The 24,700-nt window shown below is 32.9% G+C and overlaps 4 protein-coding genes across 4 annotated transcripts in view; 3 read left to right on the top strand and 1 right to left on the bottom strand.

Moving 5' to 3' along the window:
* Positions 1–163: 163 nt before the first annotated feature.
* Positions 164–1,791, top strand: LOC134718000 (isatin hydrolase-like). Its single transcript, XM_063580498.1, has 2 exons — positions 164–381; positions 1,416–1,791. The coding sequence occupies exons 1-2, from the start codon at positions 176–178 to the stop codon at positions 1,789–1,791; spliced, it is 582 nt and encodes a 193-aa protein (XP_063436568.1). The 5' UTR covers positions 164–175.
* A 3,410-nt stretch (positions 1,792–5,201) lies between these two features.
* Positions 5,202–7,808, top strand: LOC134719684 (isatin hydrolase-like). Its single transcript, XM_063582658.1, has 2 exons — positions 5,202–5,527; positions 7,055–7,808. The coding sequence occupies exons 1-2, from the start codon at positions 5,301–5,303 to the stop codon at positions 7,680–7,682; spliced, it is 855 nt and encodes a 284-aa protein (XP_063438728.1). The 5' UTR covers positions 5,202–5,300; the 3' UTR covers positions 7,683–7,808.
* Positions 7,809–12,361: 4,553 nt separating this feature from the next.
* On the top strand, positions 12,362–15,119 carry LOC134718885 (isatin hydrolase-like). Its single transcript, XM_063581722.1, has 2 exons — positions 12,362–12,630; positions 14,472–15,119. The coding sequence occupies exons 1-2, from the start codon at positions 12,422–12,424 to the stop codon at positions 15,094–15,096; spliced, it is 834 nt and encodes a 277-aa protein (XP_063437792.1). The 5' UTR covers positions 12,362–12,421; the 3' UTR covers positions 15,097–15,119.
* A 2,677-nt stretch (positions 15,120–17,796) lies between these two features.
* LOC134717998 (balbiani ring protein 3-like) overlaps positions 17,797–24,700 on the bottom strand; it is a 34,217-nt gene continuing 27,313 nt past the window's right edge. The window contains exons 10-12 of the mRNA XM_063580496.1: positions 22,452–22,628; positions 18,979–20,832; positions 17,797–17,888 (exon numbers count right to left, since the gene is read on the bottom strand). Coding sequence (XP_063436566.1) covers positions 17,878–17,888; positions 18,979–20,832; positions 22,452–22,628 — 2,042 coding nt within the window. The 3' untranslated portion in view covers positions 17,797–17,877. The remainder of the gene's footprint in view (positions 17,889–18,978; positions 20,833–22,451; positions 22,629–24,700) is intronic.

Here is a 24,700-nt window from a genome sequence, read left to right as displayed (position 1 = left end):
TTAAGTGGTTTTAAAACCTGATTAAACATATTTGTAAATATTCTTGATAAATCGGTTGTCAAAACATTGTCATAATTTTAAATGGATGCGCAGCAACCAGCTTTTACTAAAAAAAAACCCAATAAATACGAGAATCGTTTTGAATCAATTCACAACATAGTTACATATTTATAGAATGAAAATGCGTTGCACTACGACAATATTCGTATTTCTAAGTTTAGTAACCGGAATTGTTGCAGCAAGACGCTCAAGCTGTTCTGATATTCGTGTAGTTGACCTATCTCATGTACATGGACCTAAACCTCTTACGGCTCCATTCTTTCCACCGTACAGTTTTAATATTGTAAACAGATCCTACAGTCCGATGCTTGGTGGTAATTGGTAAGTAACATATGACATAAATAGAATATATAAAAGTTATTTTTTTGCAAATGGCTTTATCAAGTCAGGAATATGTCAAATGTTTCCTATCGTTGTGTTGGTCGACCGTTTGTGAAGCTTCGTGTACTTTCATTTAATTTATCTTGTAGTTTGTTGCTTTTATTTATACCTTTTTGTAATGCGGATGCAGTATTAAACCATAAACCCTATAATCTTTTTAAAAGTATTACCACAATCATTTAAAGATATTTGTATTTCAAATGCTGCCAATGAAAGAATGTTTGTCTTAAAATATACCTCGCTAATAATTTGTTTGGAACATTGCATTTTGAAGCTTGACCAATATGAAGTGATTGCAAATTTAATTAACTGTGTATCGAGGTAATCTATGTTTGTATAATTATTGCATGGTAAAATGCCGAAAGCAATTTCTAATCGTGGTAAATAAAGAGAAACGTGACAACACATATGTAATCAACGGGTTGTTTATTGATGTTTATCAAAACATTGATTTAAATGTTCTCTGAATTAGAAAACGCTTATTATAAGTTCAGTTAAAATACAGGATACAGAAAAGAGCAGTAAACATCTAGTTATAATATTAATCAGTGGAAAAACAAACTAGCATAAAAGCAAAGAAAAACAAGGAGATATATATTCTTACCAGTACATATTATTCTTACGCCGAGCAAATCAATCTTAGATCTTACTCCTAAACACTGCATACTTAGCAAAACGTTGCAAATACCTTTTCCAAGTCTATAGTTTGATTTGGCCGATGTTCGAACCCCGACATTTTGCATGTGTGGTCAACAAGATACAATGAGACCAACAAGGCGGTATCTCCTATTGGCAAAGAAATATTACTTGCATATAAATTGTTTATTAACGGTTCAAATGTCCAATATACCATTTCAAAAACATGTCTCAAGGTACTGCACGCTCAATAACATTTGTGTTGGCATAATTTTGTAATGAATCCATTAAAAGATTCAACACTGCTTAAAAACGTTGAATATCTTTTATCTATACAGGTTTGAAATTAACTATATTGGCACATCTGAACACAGTGGAACACATATTGATGCTCCATCACATTTCTACAGAAACAGAAAACGCATGAATGAAATTCCATTAGACAAATTATATGGACCAGGAGTTATCATAGATATTAGGAGACAGGTATCGAAAAACGTGAATTACAGAGTAAAAGTATCGGACATTAAACGATGGGAAGCAACACATGGCCGAATACCGAAAGGAGCAGTCGTTCTGTTTAATTCCGGATGGTCTAGCAGACATCCAAATCCAAATAGAGTGTTCAATACCCAAAACACTTCTGATATTACCTCCTACCAATTTTCATCCTATGAATTCAGTGCAATTTTTAGCGAAATTTCGTTCTGTTAACATAGTTGGAAGTGACACTCCGTCTATTGGTGACTCACCTACCAGTAGAGTTGATTTGTCCAATTTCACATTTCTATTTCAAAGAAACATACCTGTGGTACTGAATGTTGCCAATCTGGACCGACTCCCACTTTCCGGATCGACAATATTAGTTCCTGCTATCAACATATACGATGGAAGTGGTGCACCGGCCAGAATATTTGCAACAGTTTCAGCGTCAAAATTGAAAAGAAGATATTAGATTAAACTGAATAATAAACATTAATCTTTTATAGAGTGAGTCACATTCACATTGATAAAAATCGTTTAGTTTTTCTTTTTTTTAAAGAGCTGTTCCTTTAGCTTCTTCGTACGGTGTGTGAATTTCAAAACTTGTTTGTGATGACCACGTTTGTGTTGACGTTGAATACGTCATTAAGTGAATTTGATGTTTCACTGATAAATCATGACCTCAAAAATTTAATTTTTACTTGTATGTCCCTTATCAAGTCAGAAAAATGGCAGTTGCATAAGTTCGTTTCTGTGTGTGTTGCATTGACGTTTTGGTTTCTTGTTGCACTTCAGTGTTTCTCTTGTTTCGTTATCTTCCTATTAAAGTGGATGTTTTCCTTTACTCAATTTGAGTTTGTAACCCAGTTTTGTTTTCTCTCAATCAATTTTTCACTTTCGAACAGCGGTGCACTACTGTTGCATATATTTATTAAAGTTAAACATGTTTAAGTAAACGTTTCACTTGATTTTCTAATATATCCACATATAAGGTTTGTAGTTTGTCTCAATCTGTAGAGTTCATACGAAAAACGGGATATCATACCACAATGTTTACGGTTATTCTGTTTAAATCGCTTTTTGAATTGTGTTATACTCAGTTAAAACTCATTTGTCAATGGGATAAACTTATTCTCAAAGGTTATCAATTCAAAATTAATTTTCAGTTGGTTGTTTGATGTGTTCCGTGCTATTATGTTCGGCCATTTGGAACTTATTTGTTTAGCCTGTTTTTATATTGAGCTGTTCCAGGTGAGACGCGGATGAGGAGCTAACATTCATGTTGAACTACGCCATATTCTGTAGTTACATGTCTAATGTCGTTAGACTTCTCATAAAATCCATAACTATCATAAGCAATTTTGTTAAATCTAGTTTACCCTTTGTATATTCTCATAATACCATTCGTTCAAAAATGGAACTCGATCCAAGACCATTATTATTTATCACTTTCGTTTGGTTAAAGCATTGTTCAACACACAAACACATTATTCTTTTCCTGATGTCAATTATATTAACTAATTTTATAAGGATATTTGCAAACATATACTCATTCTTCTTCAAGGGATTATCGAAGACAGAATGAAAATCTGCATCAGTTATAGAGTAGATATCTGAAGTTATTTATTATGGCAATGGTCGATTTGTATAATTGACAGACAACCGGTTATAATTTAACTATGGCTAGAGACAGTTAAGTAAACTTGCATACAGGGATAATTACACAATTACACAAATTCCCCTAATAATTTGTTTCTCATATGTCGTTTTTTGGCAGTACGATTAATTTGACTACCTGGTACATGTGTCCTGGAGTTGACAGTACTTTGATATATACTATAATTTCAATGTCATTGTTGTTGTTGTTTTATCTTTTATTTTCATATTTATTGATTAATGTATGTTAAAAGGGATGATATCCATGCAATAAAGACGAGATACGTGGTAGTTGAACTGTGTCATGTAATTTATGTAATCAATTCTAAACAACTACATGTTTAAGCATAAGAAAATATAACCGGAAGCGGTTCATTGATTTGAAACATTAATTAAACATGCATTTTTCTCAGCTACAAAATGAAATGTATAAGAGAGCCCTTTATAGCTTGTTGTTCGGAGTGAGCCACGGTTCCGTGTTGAAGGCCGTACATTGACCTATAATGGTTAACATCTTTCTATATCTATTATGATTGTTTCCAATTGTTAAATTAAAATTGAATTGCCTAAGAATTCCGAGACCTTGACATGTGATTACATGTTTATCCTAGTTTGGGTTTCGAATTGATCACCTGAATCTTAAAGCAAATTTAATGAAATATATTGTGTCGCAAATTTATCACAAGAATTGCATATCAGCCAGACCTGCTTAATAGCTTTGAACTAATTTTACCGCTCAAGTAGTGAAGTTAGTGTTCATGTATAAGCCATTTGCTGGGTAACTTTTTGCGACCAGTGACCCGTATTTGATATTCCTCTAATTCTGAGCTCATTTATACTTTCCCAGAAAGTTTTTGATACCAGTTCCTCATTGGTCTAAATGCAATTCTTAGTCATACCCTTGCTGTCTTCTGGTTTTCTATTTTGTGAAGACAAAAACAACGATGCACTGAAGATGACTTAAAAAGAACACATTCCTCTTACACATCATTGAAAAGTATGCCTGCACATAAAAGATCACGAGAGAATCAGATTTTACACTGCATCAAACGCAATACCATATACACATTTCAAATCGTAAATTTATAAATTGAACTGTTCAAAAGAAAACTGTGGTATCAAACTCGATGCAGTGAGAGAACATATATCTTTTGTGAGCCATATACATGGTATACGTCAGTCGTATATTAAATTATATTTTTGCCATAATATCATTATCTAGTTGTAACATGCTATATGTATTTATTTAAATTGATACAGGAAGATTTGGTATGAGTGCCAATGAGACAACTCTCCACCCAAGTAACAATTCATAAAAGTAAACCATTATAGGTCAAGGTAGGCCTTTCAACACGGAGCCTTGGCTAACACCAAACACCGAGCTAAAATGGGCCTAAAAATACTAGTGTAAAACAATTCAAAGGGGAAGACCAACCGTCTAATCTATATAAAACACTTATAACAAACATTAAGGAACCATATAAACAGACGACAACAACTGAGCATCAGACTCATGACTGAGGACAGGTGCAAACTATTGCTGCGGGATTAAACGTTTTAATGTTACCATAGTTTCCCCCTTTCCGGAAAAAAAGTATCACATCACAACTATAAAATATCAATTGGAAGGCTTAACTCAATCACAAAACGTAGTAATCCAAACTAACACACAATGAACGATTACATTTGTGAGACAATGCAAATATATAGTTAATAAAAAATAGGGAAGGATAATTAAGGTAAACAGTAAATAAATAGGTTTAAATTGAGGTAAAGATATAAAACCGCTGTGACTCAATATTTAGAAAAACATCAACTTTGAAACAAAATTACGTCATATTATACACAGGTCAATGAAACTTATTTTGTTGTTATTTAATGTTTTCCAAGAAACATATTTACTTCCTAGAATTTGTAATGCTTTATGCGGTCTTAAGGGGGAAATATACATTTTGATACATTAGTGATATATGTGTTCTTAAGGTCATTGACGTTGTTATGTAATTAATTATGGACGCTAATATACATGTAATATTGAAAACAATTAACACAACATACTATTTATAGTCTACACAAGATGATGTATGTTTCATACAATGAAAATGCATTGGACAACTAAGACTGTGTTTCTTGTTTTATTTATATGTTCAGTAGACGGAATTAATGCCGCACCATCTTCAAGCTGCTCTGATATTCGTGTAGTGGACCTATCTCACGTGCATGGACCAAAACCTCTGACGGCTCCATTCTTTCCACCGTACAGTTTTGAAATTGTAAATAGATCTATCAGCGAGGCACTTGGCGGTAACTGGTAAGTTACGCATGTAATTACAATGGATATAAGGAAAAGATAACTAGGTTTCTAAAAGAATGTTATGAATTGACAGTTTTACACTTAAAAAGTTTTTAAGATATAATTTGACAGGAAATAATTCTTGCTTTTCATGCATAAACATTTGCACCTACTTTGTTTTGACCATTATAACCAAATAACAAGTACTTTATAAAAACTTTAAAAAATATCTTTTTAAACTGTATGTAATTACGTTATGAAAAAAAGTAGAGTTTAGGGTTCGAGGTTTTGTCATGAATATCAATAATGTAGTCATTTTTATAAATTTCCGGTTTACAAAACTTTGTCTTTGTTTGGCTTAAAAATATGGTTTGAGCGTCAGTGATGAGTATTGTTTTAGACGAAACACGTGTCTGGCGTTCTAAATTTTAATCTTGGTACCTTTGATAACTATTTACAGATGATATTTGATGTTGGTAATTAAACAATTTAACGAAAATAATATGAGTTATCAGTTTTAGAAATCAATGCAAACTCATAGTAATAATAAACTTAAAGTTCAGTAAAATCTCAATAGGAGTTTGAACACCTAAGCAACTCGAGTTGACGGATAGCAGGATCAATAAATTAGAGTGGTAGCATATAGTTCTATCAAAATATCATGGAAAAGGTCGAGTGAACATGGCATGAAGTTACAATAGACAAATTTATGAAAATAATGTATACAAAGTTATGAAAATAATGAAAACAAGTTTTTGCAAATAATGTTTACAATTTTTTTTTAAATTACCAGATGCATACAGAGTTCGTAAAACAACTGCTTTTCCTAAACATTTCAATATTATACATATCTTACAAGAAGACGTTTGGGCATACTACTATTGAAAGTACAACCCATGTATAAGAAGATGATTCATCGCGGCAAATGAGACAACAATCCACCAAAGATAATATTCAGCGTATTCAAATGTCATTATAAGACAAAACCCATATCGCATTGTAAATGATAAAAGTGTATATTACCAACATGTGAAGCAATTCAAAGGTTTATGGTTCAATGAGATAAATAGGACGTTATTAAAAAGAAGATGTGATATGATTGCCAATGAGACAACTATCCACAAAAAACCAAAATGACACAAGCATTAACAACTATAGGTCACCGTACGGCCTTCAACAATGAGCAAAGCCCATACTGTATAGTCAGCTATAAAAGGCCCCGATAAAACAATGTAAAACAATTCAAACGAGAAAACTGACGGCCTTATTTATGTAAAAAAAATGAACGAAAAACAAATATGTAGTTGTTTTCATTGTCATCATAGGTTTTGCAGAATTATATGCGATAGCTACAGATTATACAAACATACATTCTAAAGGTGTGGAATAACAGTTAACAAAGTTGACAAATGTTTAAATAAATGTAATCATTCTTTAAAAAAAATATCTCACTATAATAAATGTCAGAACAAATATTTTGGTGGGCAGGTATATTTGCTTCATTTTACTAATGCTCTGGTTTTAATATAATTTTCATCCATTTAGGTTTGAGACTAACTATATTAGAACATCTGAACACAGTGGAACTCACGTCGATGCCCCTTCTCACTTCTACAGAAACAAAAAACGTATGCACGAGATTCCATTAGACAAATTATATGGACCAGGAGTTATCATAGATATCAGGAGACAGGTCTCGGGAAACGTGAATTACAGAGTAAAAGTATCGGACATAAAACGATGGGAAGCAACTCATGGCCGAATACCGAAAGGAGCAGTCGTTCTGTTTAATTCCGGATGGTCTAGTAGATACCCAGATCCATTTAAAGTATTCAATACTCAAAACACTTCTGATGTTTCTTCTTACGAGTTTCCATCTTATGAATTCAAAGCAATTACATTTTTAGCGAAATTTCGATCTGTAAACATCGTTGGAAGTGACACTCCGTCTATTGGCGACTCACCACCGGGTAAAGTTGATTTGTCCAATTTCACATTTCTATTTCAAAGAAACATACCTGTGGTACTGAATGTTGCTAATCTGGACAGACTACCACTTTCAGGATCGACAATATTTGTTCCTGCTATCAACATATATGATGGAAGTGGTGCTCCTGCCAGAATTTTTGCAACAGTTCCAGCGTCCAAAATGATAAAGAAATATTATGGTTAAACTTATAATATTTCGTATTGGTCTATTGTATTGTTAATTACTGCTATATATAAACAGTTCAAGCGTCACAATGAAAAAAAAGATATTAGATTAGACGTCATGATTAACATTAAAATTTGTATCATGTTTCTTTTGTTGACTTTACTTGCTATTAAAACACATTTATTTTTTTAAAAGTTTTTGATAGTGGTGTTTTTTTTACGATGTGTTCATTTCAAAACTTGTTCGTACTGACCGCGTTTGGGTTGAAAGCATTTTGATTGAGGAGGGAAACGATTAATGTAATCTCATGGATAAATAGGATAGCTTTTATGTGTTTCGTGCTAATATTTTGAACTTGCCTATTTTGAACTAATATGATCATGTTACTACGTGTTGTGCTGTACCAGGTGACACTTAGAAGAACCCCTCACAATCATGGTTATCCCCGCCATATGCGTTATGTGCCTATCCAAAGTGAGAAGACTTCACTGGTTGTCGTACATATAGTTGTTAGAACTGTTTTAACATTTTTCTGATCATTACCTTTTATAATTGAATATACATTATATAAAAAGACCTGCGTTTGATGACGCATAATTACTTTTGGCATCTTTCCTTTCGTTTGGGTATTTTAGAGAACAAAGGTAGCGAAAACCAAATGTATTAAAAAGTCTAATCACAAAAAAAAACTGAAGTCCGAGGAAAATTCAAAATGGAAAGCCCCTAATCAAGTGGCAAAATTAAATGACAAAACACATCAAACGAATGACCAACAACAGTCATCTGCCTGACTTTCATTTTCAACAATTTTTAAAGGCTTGACCATCTAAAAGCATTATCAGAACAACCAGAACTATCTTGAAGTTTGTTTATAGCATTCCCTATGTCAATTATATCTACTCTCATATGTATGTTAGCATATTCGCTAAACAAATCCGCATTCTGTATTAAGAGAATACTAAGGACAACAGGAAATTGAAAAGTCTACATGAGTTGAAAATACTTGACTGAGAGTTTTTCGTGTCTGTACATAGCTTTTATTCGATGCAAAATCATTGACCTTATTTTTCGGCAAATTCAAATCAAGTCTCTTCTATAAAAGGGGAAGTATAGGTAGTTGTAGTAGTTACCAAATTACCGATTCTTGCACAATATTCACAATACGAACCCTATGAGAGTGAAATTAACATCATTGGTGTATAAAGTCACTATGGTTTGCGAGTTACCCCACGAAGATAAAATTATCTGTAAGTTACTAACTAGGTTTTATCCACAGTAACTTATTATTTTCAAAGGTGAGATAAAAGGATTGGAGACAAACAGATCATTACAAAACATGATATTAACTTTCAATACAATTGAGAATGTCAAAGAGACAACAACCAGACAAAAAGCAAAAACCATCTAAAGTCTACGAATGTGTCTCCAACACAGCAAGACATTTCTCACCCGGAGTCGGATCGCATATTTTTTCAGTGAAAATGGACATCATCCTTAAATTCAAAACCTACACATATACATATACATCATGTACATATAGATAATATAAAAAACACAAAATTTCATAAAAAAAATATTCTTATATGACGTGCTTCTTTTGTTTTATGGATACACCCATGCTCTTAACACAAAAAACATGTTTTGCGTATATTGTCAACTTCAGAATAATGAATTTTATCAAATTAGCATGCATTTAATATATTTCATTAACTTTTAACACTTCATACTCTTAAATGATGCACATGTTGTTACTATATCATTTATTATGACTGTAATGTTTTGCTTTCCGAAATTGACATATTTATCCTAGATACGACAACCGTTCATGCTGGCTGTTCAAAAACTCCTCTGTCTGAAAAATCACAGTGCCATCCGTTTGCTTCTTTACAAACAGAAAAGGGAGGTTCATGGAGAGCCTTCATCATCGTTTTACCCTTATGAGCAAAGTCCATACCACATAGTCAGCATTAAAAGGCCCCGAAATAATAAAATGACAAACGAGAATACAAACACCCTAATTTATGTACAAAATATGAACGAAAACAAAATGTTACACTCCAACAAACGACAACCACTGAATTACAGGCTCCTTAAACATTCTCCGTTGAAAAAAACCCCACACAGACATCTAAGGTCAATTAAACATCTAACATCTGCATAGTATAGTATAGAACTAATTCTAAAAAACCAGCAATCGATATAACTGTAAGCTTTTAATATAGGAGGATACTGATACATTGACTTGATATGGAACACATTTGCTGTATGGATTTTTTTAACCTGGAGACCCACACACATATTCTATAGTTAGTGCAGATAAGTCTTACAAAATTGAGTATGCCTAACATCAACTTTACCATTTTGTATTTGCAAAACTCAATCTTTGTATCTCTGGTAGTAATATCTTCATTTAGAACATTTGGTATAGTTATCAAAGGTACCAAGATTATAATCAATCGGATAACGCCCCGACAACATACCACATGACGTAAAAGATAACAACCTGAGTCATCGTTCGGCCTACAATAATGAGCATGACCATACCGTATAATCAGCGATAAAAGTCCCCGGAATGCATATATAAAATTATTTAATAGAAAAACTAGCATCATATTTCAAACTTCAATGTACTAGTATTGTGGATTCATTAATAGTCGTTGGATCCTATTTTTTTGTGTGGATTTAGTGGGTGCATGGGAACCCCGATTTTAAATGATCAACGAATTACAAATTTTATAAAGGAATGTATCAAGACTTTACCAAAACCACGAAATTAAATTTCAACAAATATGCAAGTTTTCCTCAATCCACGAAAATTGGTACCCATGAAAATAAGTGAATTCAGAGCACATATGTATCCTGTTATTGCAATGCTTGATTCATATAACGGACAGACAGCCTGATTTAGTTGAACTATAGCTAAAGTCCGTTGAGTATAATTGCGTACATGGATTATTATATAAATTCCCCTAATAATATGTTTCTCATCATATGCGTCGTTTTTTTGTAGTACAGTTCGCTTGACTACCTGGTTTTGACAGTACTCTGATATACACTATACGTTCAATGTCATTGTTTATTTTATTTTTTTCATATATACATATTTATTGGTTAATTTATGTGAAGAAGGATGGTATTCATGTAACGGAGACGTAACTTCATAGAACAAGTAGTAGTTTAACCTAGGTCATGCACTTTTTGTAATCAATTTAAAACGACTACATGTTTTAAACGTAAGCAAACATAGCCGGAAGCCGTTTGTTTTATTTTAAAAGATGCACCTTTTTCAACGTATAAAGAACATTGATAAGAATAGTTTGATGACTCCCACCACAGACGAATATTTTTGCATTTAACTATATGTTCAAAATCACTAAAACAAAAAAATATTATTTACATAAAATTTCTATTTTGAATCGTACAAAATATTAAGGATTGTCTAACCAGACAAATATTACTTTAGCCGTATACATGGTATAAGACAAAACTTTCCAGAATTTTGGTTCTTTAATGCAATTTTATTTGGTATATACTTTAACCTATGACATGTATACACTCTTATATACGGGTAACTTAAATAAGGTTTCAAACTGTTAGTTACAAATCACATATAATAAAAACATTATTAACCATACAAAGCGTAACATTTCAATAAGTTTGTACATAAAATCAGAAATAATATAATTAAGATGACACTCATTTAATAAAAGCACGTGTTACATACACCATATACCATATACCATATACCATATATTCCAATCATCCAATCTAAAGTGAAGCCCTTAAAAATTTCGAAAAGTTAACAAAAATGGTGTCGAAATTGGCTTCAGAATTTATCAATCACATGATTGATGAAAGCAAAAATTAATGAAACATATTAAGTTTTAGTTTGTTAGGAAGATTGCATATCAGTCAGACAAGCCATATGTCCTTGACCTGATTTTCATGTTCTTATAGTCAGGTAAAGTATGCAAAATTAAGCCAGTTAATGGGTAAATATATGTGACTGGTGACCAATAGCTGATATAAGTGTTTGTATAATTTTCAGACAAGCCATATGTCCTTGACCTGATTTTCATGTTCTTATAGTCAGGTAAAGTATGCAGAATTAAGCCGGTTAATGGGTAAATATATGTAACTGGTGACCAATAGTTGATATAAGTGTTTGTATAATTTTCCAGAGAGTTTTGAAATGATTTCATTATTGGTCTAAAAACAATTCAAACGTCGTATCACCTTTGTTTATCTGGTTTTCTTTTATATCCAGACAAAAAGCGATTATGTACAAAGATAACCCACGACAAAAAACACAACTATTTTGCAAATCATTTGAAATAGTGTTCCTCCGTACTAAATCATAAGAGAAATAGAGTCCACACTATAGCCAATGCAATGCAACATATATATATGCGTCGTATCTCGTATCTTTGTATCGTATCTATCTCGACGCAGTAGAAGAGCTAATATCTATTGTGAACAGTACACGTCCGTCTGAGGTTAATTTTTATCACTGCCTCGTATTATTTAGTGGTTGCATACTTTTGTCACGATGTATACAAGTTTACTTCCTAGAACTAGTTTCTTGTGCGGTCTTAAGGGGCAATTTTATTTTAAATATATATCCGTGATATGTTATAAAGGTCATTTACGTTATGATGTAATTATATACCGATGTAATGAGAATGTACTACTAAAACAATTACAACACAATACTATTTATATGCTTCACAATAGGATGTCAATTTCATACAATAATAATGAATTGGACAGCTAAGACCGTGTTTTATGTTTTATTTGGGAGTTTATTAAACGGAATTAATGCTGCCACATCTTCAACCTGTTCTGATATTCGTGTCGTCGACCTTTCTCATGTACATGGACCAAAACCCCTGACGGCTCCATTCTTTCCGCCATACAGTTTTGAAATTGTAAACAGATCCATCAGCCCGGCACTTGGGGGTAATTGGTAAGTAGCAACAGATCATTAACGATGTTCGCTAATGTTATGTCTGTTACGATCTTTCTTAAGCCTAAAATACGTTTCTCTAAAACTGGAGTGGCATACATATCTTGAAAGAATTCATTTTGGCTAACTACTTTTGAAATGAAATTTGATAAATTAGTAGAGGTGGAATGCCTACAAACAAGACAACTATATATATAAGATCAAATTCAAAAATTAAGAAACAATTCAATCGATCTTATGATTATAAGACTGCCTTGCAATTTGACGATACGAGGATGTTGATATATATCGATGTTTCCCACTTAAAGAAATTAAGTTAGAATACGAACAATCTGTAATTTCATTTTTGTTTATTTTGTTATTTAACGTTTACCTAATTTATATTATATCTCGTCTAACTGTTTTTTAGTAGTCAATATGAAAATAAATTTTAACTTCAGTTTTGTGTACTCCTTTTAACAAAATAATTATATTAACCTGAACACGTTATTTCATATAACACCTTTTAATCAAGTTTCTTTCTGATATTATTTTTACATCTCCCTTTGTTTCTATTAATATTGAATTTAATATTATGTCATAGTCATAGATAATATTTATTTGTTCAGTGTATGTGTACATGTTTTTTGTTGATATGTCTTGGATTGAGTCAAATCATTTCAATTGATATTTTTTATTGTGTCTATCTATGTTATGATATTACACTATTATTTCAGGCTAATACGAAGGTTAGCGTCTGTTAAAACGTTTAAACCCGCTGCATTTGTTTTCCTCTGTTCTTAGTCTGGAACCTGTTATTAAGAAGTTGTCATTAATTTAGCTAGTTAATTACTGATTCTTAATTATTATACATATTCAACCGTTGGGTTTGAATGCTTTCAAACTTTTTATTTAGTGCCCATTATAGCTTGCTGTTTGGTGTAAGCCAAGGCTCCGTGATGAATGTCGTACTTTGATGTATATATAATGGTAATTTTTTACAAGTTGTGCCTTGGATGAAGATTTGTCTCATTTGAACTCATGCCACATCTTCTTATACCTTTTTTGTCAAGCTAAACACTTCTTTTATCAATAGTTAATTACAATAATATAATAATGAGGTCACATATAGTTTTTGGAGGTGTCCATGTTGCTCAGTAACAGTTTTTTTGTTGTGTTTTGTGTATTTTATTGTTTTATATTAATATCTTATGTTTGGCTTATGTTTGTCTTTTTTATCGTTTTTAACAATGGCGTTGTCAGTTTATTTTCGACTTTGAATGTTCTTTTGGTATCTTTCACCTTGTTATTGTATTTAGAAGTAAAATCATAAATATGCTGAACTCAGAGGTTAATAAAAAATATAGAAAGTCCCTAATCAAGTTACAAAATCAAACGCTCAAACATATCAAACGAATTGATAACAACTGTCATATTTCTGATTTGGAACAGGCATTTTCTTATGTAGAAAATGGTGGATTGAACCTGGTTTTATAGCTCGCTAAACTTCTCACTTGTATAACAATTGCATCAAAATGATGGTCGCTTAAAGTTCATGTATATTACTTTTCATTATATGATTTACATGGGTAGCAGCGAAGTTATTAAAGTTAAGAATTAATCGCTAATATTTTTTGTGATCTTACTTTTTCAAGCAATGGGCTAAAGAATGAACCTCTGTTTAAGTTTGATTTCAATTTTAGAATCAAATCATTGGCAAATAACGCATTTACAATTGACAAAAATATATAGGACTACAATCAATGCCCGAAAAAAATATTTGGTGGTTCTGTTAATTTGGCTTCAAAGTATGTTTTGTCTTTTACTAACTATGTTTTCAATATGTATTTTATTTTATGTAGGTTCGAAACAAACTATATTAAAACATCAGAACACAGCTCAACACATATAGATTCCCCTTCACACTTCTTCAAAAACAGACTACGCATGCACGAACTTCCATTAGAAAAGTTATATGGCCCGGGAGTTATCATAGATGTCAGAAAACAAGTCTCGAAGAATTCGAACTACAAAATTCAAATTTCGGACATAAGGCGATGGGAGTCAACCCATGGACGAATCCCAAACGGAGCAGTTGTTCTGTTAAATTCCGGATGGGATAAAAGATACCCGGATCCGAGTGTCGTTTTTAATACTAAAACCACTTCCGATATAACTTCATATCGATTTCCATCCTTTGAATTCAATGCAATTACATTTTTAGCGAAATTTCGTTCTGTTCACATAGTGGGGAGTGATACTCCGGCTATTTACTTGAATTCCGCCAGAATTGATTTGTCTGGATTTACTTTTTTGTTTCAAAGAAATATTCCAGTAGTATTAAATGTTGCCAATCTAGACAGAATCCCTCCTTCAGGGTCAACCGTATTTATTCCAGCTATAAACATATATGACGGGAGTGGAGCACCGGCAAGAATATTTGCAACAGTTCCTGCATCCAAAATGGTAAAGAAATATTATGGTTAAGCTGATAATACTTCGTGTGGGTCTAATGACAGCTATATAAACATCTTTCACAATTTCTTGACTCAAAGATCCATACAACAATAATGCCCATGTTTATATTTATCAACTTTTTCTGTCAGAAACATAAGGCGAGTGTATAATATAAAAAACTTAAAGGATACAGGGTTTTTATTTAAAGCAAGGTCGATCAACTAACCATTCTAGAGCATCTTTGATCATTGTCGGTATATGGTTTCGTTTGTATTCCTTGTTATTTGTCGTCTTTAAAAACAACTATGACATTTTATGAAATAAGAGGGCGCATGTGCCGTTGTAAATGATAACATCGAAAAACAGATTATCAATTAGTACTGTAATCATCGTCAATTGTCAATATTCTTTGATGAGACACCAGTTGACAGATTAAAACAAATCCCATATGAAGACAAAACAAGTCTTCAACAATAGATATTCGTATGCAAACTATGTTCAACTCAACAAACCAGAGTCTATACAACATGAAGTTGTGGATAAAAAAACCGAACCTATAAAATCTTCATCGACAGCATACCGGTATTAAATTGAAAAAAAAACAATTGACAACCACTGTCAAATTTTCTGACGTCAGACACTCAAATCAATCAATGTGTTCGTAGATAGTGGATGTTTTTGTGTTTTGTTAAATTGTTCCTTTTAAAATTGTTATACGATGATGACTGATGTACCCATATTTTGACTATTTTATTTATTGTGGTTGTTTATTTAACGCATCAAATTGAATGTAAATATAACGGAATTTGATGAGACTGTCATTAAAGTGAGAGGGTTAGCGCTTTAGAACCAGGTTTAATCCACCATTTTCTACATTTGAAAATGCCTGTACCAAGTCAGGAATATGACATTTCTTTTCCATTTGTTTTTGATGCATTTTGTTATTTGATTTTGCCATGTGATTATGGATTTTCCGAATTGATTTTCCTCTAAGTTCAGTATTTTTGTGATTTGACTTTTTTCCATGTGCAGGATACGTAAATGGAATATGTGGCGACATTAAAAAAAAGAGTACAAAAAAATCCAACCGCGATCTTCAAGTGCATGTAAAAAAAAAAAAAAATCCCGTTAGAAAAGTAAATAAATACATAAAAAACGATCACGTTCAAAATTTCCTAACAATATACAAAACACAAAATAGAAAAGTTAACACAAAGCAAAACAAACACAAAAAAAGAGGAGATGATCTCAGGTGTTACGGGAGGTTTAGCAAATCTTGATCAAACTAGTCTTCCACATCTCACCAGTTTGACTTTTACTCAGACTTTTTACTAACCGTTTATGATAAATACTGTATAAATATGTTTGTTCTTTATTATCAAAATAGGTTATAAGTCTCTGTCGTCGAAATCATACTCACAAAAATATCTGTACGTTTGATATATATTATGGTAAATGTTTAAATATTATGAACAAATTGTGATTTTTTTCATTTCAAATTTTGTAAATTTATGTTTATACTTTGGAATCTGCATTCGGATAATTAACATGGATAGATACGATTCTTGTATATATTACTCATATGCGTTTTACAAGTATGTAGGGTCCGAATTTCATCCTAACTTTTTTTAGACACACCCGATTTAACAATCTTAACTGTGTACTTCACGAAACGGTAGCCACAATACTATCGAAGGAAAATTTTCCATGCTAGGAACTCTTGATTTAAATTGAGTGTTTGGTTCGATGACATTCTGATCACTTGTTCACGAAACTCGTCAGCATTTTCGACTCTTTATCTTCAAGGTGTGATAATCAGAACATCTTTTGACACGGTCTTAATATGTGTGGTATAAAGGAAAACCCGTTTTCATAGTCTGTTATAACTGCAATTTAACGTTTAATGTATATAAGAATAGTTGAGATATTAAGATAAGACGTGGCACGGTACTTGTCTATCCCAAATTCATGTATTTGGTTTTGATGTTATATTTGTTATTCTCCTGGTATTTTGTCTGATGCTTGGTCTGTTTCTGTGTGTGTTGCGTTTCGGTGTTGTGTCGTTGTTCACCTCTTATATTTAATGCGTTTCCCTCGGTTTTAGTTTGTTACCCCGATTTAGTTTTTTGTCCATGCATTTATGAGTTTTGAACAGCGGTATACTACTGTTGCCTTTATTTATCAAAACTGTACCTTGTATCGTTTTGTTAACGTTGTTAGGTTGTACAAGTACTCGGCTGCGTCCGCTCTGTGATTTTATTACATGTATTTTTATTTGAATCAATCTAATAAGTTAAACCATTTTCAAGTGCTTTTTATAGTTCGTTCTTTTGTCAGACTGTTACACCACTGTGTCAGGTTAGGTTGAGGGTGAGGATCCCGTAGCATGTATTACCCCGACAAATTAAGTATGTATATGTGTGTCCTAAGTCAGGAGCCTGCACTCAAGTGCTTGTCGTTGGTTGCTGTGTTAAAAATTTGAGTTTCTTTCATTTTTTTTGTGCATTGATTATGCCGGTAGTACTCTTGTTTAAATTGTTTTTCATATATAATTCCGGCACTTTTTATTCGGTAGTTGCTTTGTACATGGCTGAAGGCCATATGTTGACCTATAGTTGTTAATTTCAGTATAATTAGGTAGTTTGTGAAGAGTTGACTCATTGGCAATCATACCACATCTTCATTGATACATATATGTTTGATTAATATAGGAGTATACAATGAATCATGTGATTTTGGGTAAATTTTATTTGTTTCAATCAAGGTTTTATAGTTTTTCTGTAATGGCAGCTGGATACCACGAAAACTACTCTATTTTCCATCTGAAAAACAAATATATTATGAATGATACAAAATATAGTATGGTCTCTGTTGCAATTAATTACATTGATTTTCCAGTAAAAGAAAAATCGATTATTTCACATGTCAAATAAACGTGGTTATTGCACTCCTCTGACGTCATACAACAATAGGCATTGTCAAGACGTCGATAACGTCGGATTAAAACAAACTTTGAATGCGTCGAAAACGATATAGTTCCTTATATTTTCTACTTTAATTTCATAAAAAAAATATTTGCCAATGTAATAAAAAGAATAACTATTAAATCAAAGAATTCAAATATCGAAAAATATTCAACTCGTGACCGATCAACACTGATAATAAACTCATGTGCTACGCGCATTCGTGATTAATGTGTTGTTTGGTCACTCGTTGAATATTTTTTGTCTATATGGATAAATATAACTATCCATTAGATTGACAAAAAGTATGTCCTGAGTGAAAGACAAACTATAAAACTGTTTACCAGCGCAGTGGTATTACCATATTTGGATTTTGGGTGGTATAATTGCGATACAAACGTACTGTCAATTCAGAAATGTTTGTTACGGGACGATTGAAGTTTGGACATTTCAAATGAAAGAGGGAGATAGGGACACATTTACAAACCCTTCATAGATGTTTTAAATATGCACAGAAATTCTAGGACTAACCTACTCTACATGTACCCTTGAATGTGGTTGATCTACCTAGAAGAGTCAAATGTGAACATATCTACTTATAAAGACAACTTGAGATGGACAGGGCATGTCTAACTGACCACAGATAAACACTTAATAAATACCAGGATTTCTATTTCATATTCGCGCCATTTACGAGTTTTGTCTACAAAAGTATCAATAGTGACGCTCGAATAAAAAAATGTTAAAAAGGTCAAACAAAGAACGAAGTTGAAGACTTTGGAGGACCATAAATCCTGAAGTTTTTGCCAAGGCAATCTTTTCCTGAGGTAGAAAAATCTTAAGTATTTATATTGCAAACCCTTGTCAACCATTATTTTTAGTTTGTTTAAAACTATCCGATGAAACAATTTCAAACTGTCATAGAATACTACATTTCAAATATACTTACATGGAGCGACGCATTGATTACTGCATCCTGTTCGACAACATTTCTTAGGAGGAGTACAGTCACTGTCTGAAAAGCATTGGGCCTGGAAACCATGTGGGCAAAATGGATGTGGATTGGCGTTTGGTGGACAGCCTCCAACACCAGACTTACACTTACATACTTTACATCCTTGACTGTCAGTATCGTATGTCACTCCATTTTTACAAGGCGGACAGTAAGTAGCTTTACATGTCTTTGATTTACATTTGCATATCTTGCAGCCATGACTATCTGTTACGTATTCGACGCCATAAGGACAGTGCTTAGGACAAGATGATGTTTGGCATTGATAGGTTTTGCATTTACAAACTTTGCATCCGTTGCTATCCGTGACATACTCGACTCCATGTGGACAGAAGATGGGACAAGTCGATGTTTGGCATTGATAGGTTTTGCATTTACATATTTTGCAACCATGACTATCTGTTACTATTTCGGTGCCATGTGGGCAGTCGATAGGACACGATGTTTCTGGGCAGTCATATGGTTTACATTTACAAACTTTGCATCCGTTGCTATCTGTATCATAGATAACACCATATTGGCATTTAGGGCAATACGTTTTCTTGCATTCATATGATTTGCATTTACAAACTTTGCATCCGTGACTATCTGTGACATATTCGACACCATGTGGACAGTAAATAGGACAGGACGATGCTGGGCAGACATAGGTTTTACATTTACATATTTTGCAACCATGACTATCTGTTACTATTTCGGTGCCATGTGGACAGTTGTTAGGACACGAAGTTAATGGACATTCATATGGTTTGCATTTACAAACTTTGCATCCGTGACTATCCGTGACATATTCGACTCCATGTGGACAGAAGATAGGACAAGTCGATGCTGGGCACACATAGGTTTTACATTTACAAACTTTGCATCCGTGACTATCTGTTACGTATTCGACGCCATATGGACAGTGTTTTGGACAAGATGGCGGTGGGCAGTCATATGATTTGCATTTACAAACTCTACATCCGTGACTATCTGTTACGTATTCGATGCCATATGGACAATGTTTTGGACATGATGGTGGTGGGCAGTCATATGATTTGCATTTACAAACTTTGCAACCGTGACTATCTATGGAGTATTCGACGCCATATTTACAATATTTTGGACAAGATGGTGGCGGGCAGTCATATGGTTTGCATTTACAAACTTTGCATCCGTGACTATCTGTTGAGTATTCGACGCCATGTGGACAGTCAAGAGGGCATGATGGCGGTGGGCAGTCATAGGTTTTGCATTTACATACTTTGCATCCGTGACTATCTGTTGAGTATTCGACGCCATAGCGACATTTTTCGGGACAAGATGGTGGTGGGCAGTCATATGTTTTGCATTTACAAACTTTGCATCCGTGACTATCTGTTGAGTATTCGACGCCATGTGGACAGTAGATAGGACAAGATGGTGGTGGGCAGTCATATGATTTGCATTTACAAACTTTGCATCCGTGACTATCCGTTATATACTCAACCCCATGTGGGCATTTAGGGCAATACGTTTTTTTGCATTCATATGATTTGCATTTGCAAACTTTGCAACCATTGCTATCTGTCTCATAAGTTACACCATATCGGCATTTAGGGCAATACGTTGGCTTGCATGTCCAAGGCTTGCATTTACAAATCTTGCATCCGTTACTGTCTGTCTGATAATCATAACCATTGTTGCACGTTTTCGGGCATGCGTATGGCAGACAAGGCGAGGGTTTACATTTACAAATTTTACATCCGTTGCTATCTGTCTCGTAAGTTTGACCATATCTACATTTACAGTAAGTTGGCTTGCAATGTGTGTCTGGAACGATACAATAGTTCAGTGTAAGTCGATTAGTCTTAAAATGGAACAATTTCGAATGAAGAAATTTGAACATTGGATTAAAAACATTTTCAATTTTAGGTGAGACATGCACAAAACATTACAATTGCAAATTATGGCTTAAGAATGTTCCTTTTGGTTTTTACATTGCAATATAAGCAGGAGGATTGACTAGACAAAATAAAAAAAGGTTCAACTCCCCGTTTGTTCTTAATATGTCCTGAACCGAGTCAGGGATATGGCATTTTTTTATCAAAGAGTCCGTTTCTATGAATCCTTGTATATGGACGTTTGATTTTGTTGCAATTGAGATTTTTTGTTGTTCGATTATTTCCTTTTACAGCTAATGTATTTCCATGGTTTTTTTGGTAACCAGGATTTGATTTCTTTAATTCAATTTATGGCTTCTGCAGAGTAGTTTACTTTATTTAGAAATATCATAAAGTTTTTACCATGATTCTGACTTTTCTATTATGTGCTTATGCGCTTCACACATTAAAAATAAAGAAATAGTTGCCTGTACGATTCAGAAAAAAACAGCCTTTTTGAGGGTTATCTTTAAAAAATATTCTAATGTTACCTACTCCCCCTTTTCCAATCTATTTTTGCTATATTTTGAATAAAGGCAACGCGATTTTACCGACTATTAGATTCGTTAGTCGATTGAGATGAGACAAGCCAAGTTGGGAACCATGAAGTAAGTACCTTCGGCAATGGCATTCTTTTGTTAAAACGTACTGTTGCCTTTGTCTTTGATGAATTTTGATGTTGATCCCAAATTTAACATTCAATGCTTATATCATGTATAAAGTATCGTTATATTTTTTTTCTTCAGATATTAACATAATGTTAAGATTTTTTTTTCATACTATTGAAGATCTTATATTAGTCTTCAGATTTGCTTTCATGCTTTTTGTGGCGTTTAGGTTGCTGCTTTATTAGCGTAAACTCAATATTTTTATTTTGTATTGTAAATATCTAAAACAAATTGTTTGATTTTTATCTCCAGTTATATAATGATAATGTACAGTTTGGATCAATCATAGTTCTTGCATTCACCGTATGTTAAACAAAATACATTATTATCTGATAAATATCACGTGATTATACCTATTGTGAAGCACTACAAAAAATAACTTATATACCAAACGTAAGCCGTTAGTTTATTCGTTTCAATTGTGTTACATTTTCATTTCTTTGTCTTTTATAGCTGACTATGCACTTTGGGTTTTGCTTATTGTTAAAGACGTACGTCGTACGGTGACCTGTAGTTGTAAATTTCTGTGTCGTTTTGTCTATTGTTAGGAGTTGTCTCATTGGAAATGCTACACATCTTTTCTTTATATTGAAAGCAAATTTAAGATAGAAGATAGAAAATTCTTAAACAAATGGTAAAATAAAAAACTAGATCAACTGTCGTTTTACTGACTGGGTTAATTATTTTCTTTTGTAGAAAATGAGACAAATTACATTTGGCTAAAGGTATCATCAAAGTTATTTCCCACATGTATTCTTTGTACATGTTATATATTTATTTCTAGACTAGGAAGTGATTCAATATATTATTTTAATGTAAATGTAAAATGAGCAGTACTTACGAGGATTGTGTCTTTTGCATTGTTTGTTACAGTCTCGTCTGTTTGGGAAGTTATTACCATTGCCACCACACCCAGAGTACCAAAACAGAATACATCTTCCTTTCTGTTTATCATATCCCCAACGTCGAGCGTGCCACTGACAGGTGCCTTTCACGATTGGTGCGTCACAGGTGTATCCTAAAACAAAAATATGAAAAACGTTTTCGTTTTTCTTATATCCATTACTTCAACCGTACCGATCAAAAATGAATTTCATAATGGGGAAGTCACATGTATAGCCTACAACGAAAATGTTGAATATGATTACGTTATTACTCATGTTGTAAATGTCCATTATGCCAATCACATACGTCTTTCACATTTGGAGAGTGACAATTATAGCTAACACTAAATTTGTTTAAATATGATTTTATTTTTCTCATATCCCCTACTTCGAGAAATCCAATTAAAGATGCATTTTACAGGAGTGCGTCACATGTATAGCCGTCAATGATATTTCAAATATGATTCCTTTTTTCTCTGTAATGCTATCGCGTGGAAGTTATCATGACATCCCATTTTGCTATACATTAACAGAAAAATAGGATACAAAATAACTAACTTGACAGTTTAACATTAAATTTCCAAAATTGATTTTGTTCCGATATCAATGATATATTAGATTTTAATATATTTCACACTAAAATGACAGATTGTAATCGACAATATTCTATCGCATGGCTTAGTTGGAGACATTTATTTAGATATCCTTCTGTCGAACATACCAATACAAAAATATCAATAATTTCATATATTCAAATGTTGCGTAATGTTTGTGCCTTTTAGCCATCGTATGTGACGTCATTTTAAAATTTATGATTTACTGCGTTTAGGCCTGAACTGAGTTGGGTGTGTCTATTCTGTGTTGGTCTTAGCATTATGATTTCGGGTTTAGTTTTCAGTAATTAGTTAATACTTCAGTTTCATTATGTATATCTCTTTCATATTCATTTGATAAAATTTACTGTTTACAATAGCATTAATTGTTCTAAATAATAAGGATGTTCTTATCCCAAGCATATAAACTAAGCCGTATTTGACACAACTTTTTTCAACTTTTGATCTTCAGTGCTGTACAACTTTGTACTTTTTTTCACTTTCGATCTTTTATATCTGGGCGTCACTAGTGAGTCTTGTGTTGACAAGGCGCGTTTTTGACGTATTAAAATTTAAACCTGATTCTTTTTGTTATCTATTAATAATGTGTTTCTTTGTCTAATATGTTCTATTTTTTTGTATTGTAGTCCTGTAATATTATGTTGTCATTTCAATGTTATATTTAACTTTGCCATTAAAGTGCGAGGTTTGGCATACCACAAAACCAGGTTCAACCCACCATTTTTATTCCCCTTTTAAAATGTCATGTGCCAAGTCAGGAAGATGGCCATTGTTATATTATTGTTCGTTTCTGTGTGTGTTGCATTTTAATGTTGTGTCGTTTGTTTTCTCTTATTTTTGAGATATTAAGATAACACGTGGCACGGTACTTGATTATCCCAAATTCTTGTATTTGGTTTAGATGTTATACTTGTTATTCTCGTGGGATTTTGTCTGATGCTTGGACCGTTTCTGTGTGTGTTGCGTTTCGGTGTTGTGTCGTTGTTCTCCTCTTATATTTAATGCGTTTCCCTCGGTTTTTAGTTTGTTACCCCGATTTTGTTTTTTGTCCATGGATTTATGAGTTTTGAACAGCGGTATACTACTGTTGCCTTAATTTATAGGACATTGAATCGAAAAAGGTGAAGAACAATACTTTAAAAAATCGCGCATAAATCGATAATAATCTAACAACGCTATGCTAAAAAAGACAAAAAAAGACAAACAGACAAATAAAAGACAAAAATATCTTGATTGGTTTCATATGTCACAGCTGCCTATTAGAAACCGAATGACATTTATTTATTTGTGTGGTGTCAGTGTAAAGTTGTTGCTGTTAATTACCTGTGTAGCGCCGGTGTAAAGTCAATGTTATAATCACCTTGGTAAGCGTCATTGTAATGTAGATGTTATTATTTAATTGTGTAACGTCCTTGTAGAGTTGATATTATCATTTACCCGTTAAGCGACAGTGTAAAGTCAATGTTATCATTACCTTGTTAAACGTCGTTGAAATGTAGATGTAAGTGTTTACCTGTATAGTGCCAGTGTAAAGTGAATGTTATGATTAACCTGCCAATCGTCGATTTAAAGCTAATGATAGTATTGACCTG

The sequence above is a fragment of the Mytilus trossulus genome, chromosome 5, assembly GCF_036588685.1.
Source record: "Mytilus trossulus isolate FHL-02 chromosome 5, PNRI_Mtr1.1.1.hap1, whole genome shotgun sequence".
NCBI classification, from domain to species: Eukaryota; Metazoa; Mollusca; class Bivalvia; order Mytilida; family Mytilidae; genus Mytilus; species Mytilus trossulus.
The sequence above is the reverse complement of the archived record's forward strand: the minus strand, read 5'-3'. Positions and strand labels throughout refer to the sequence as shown.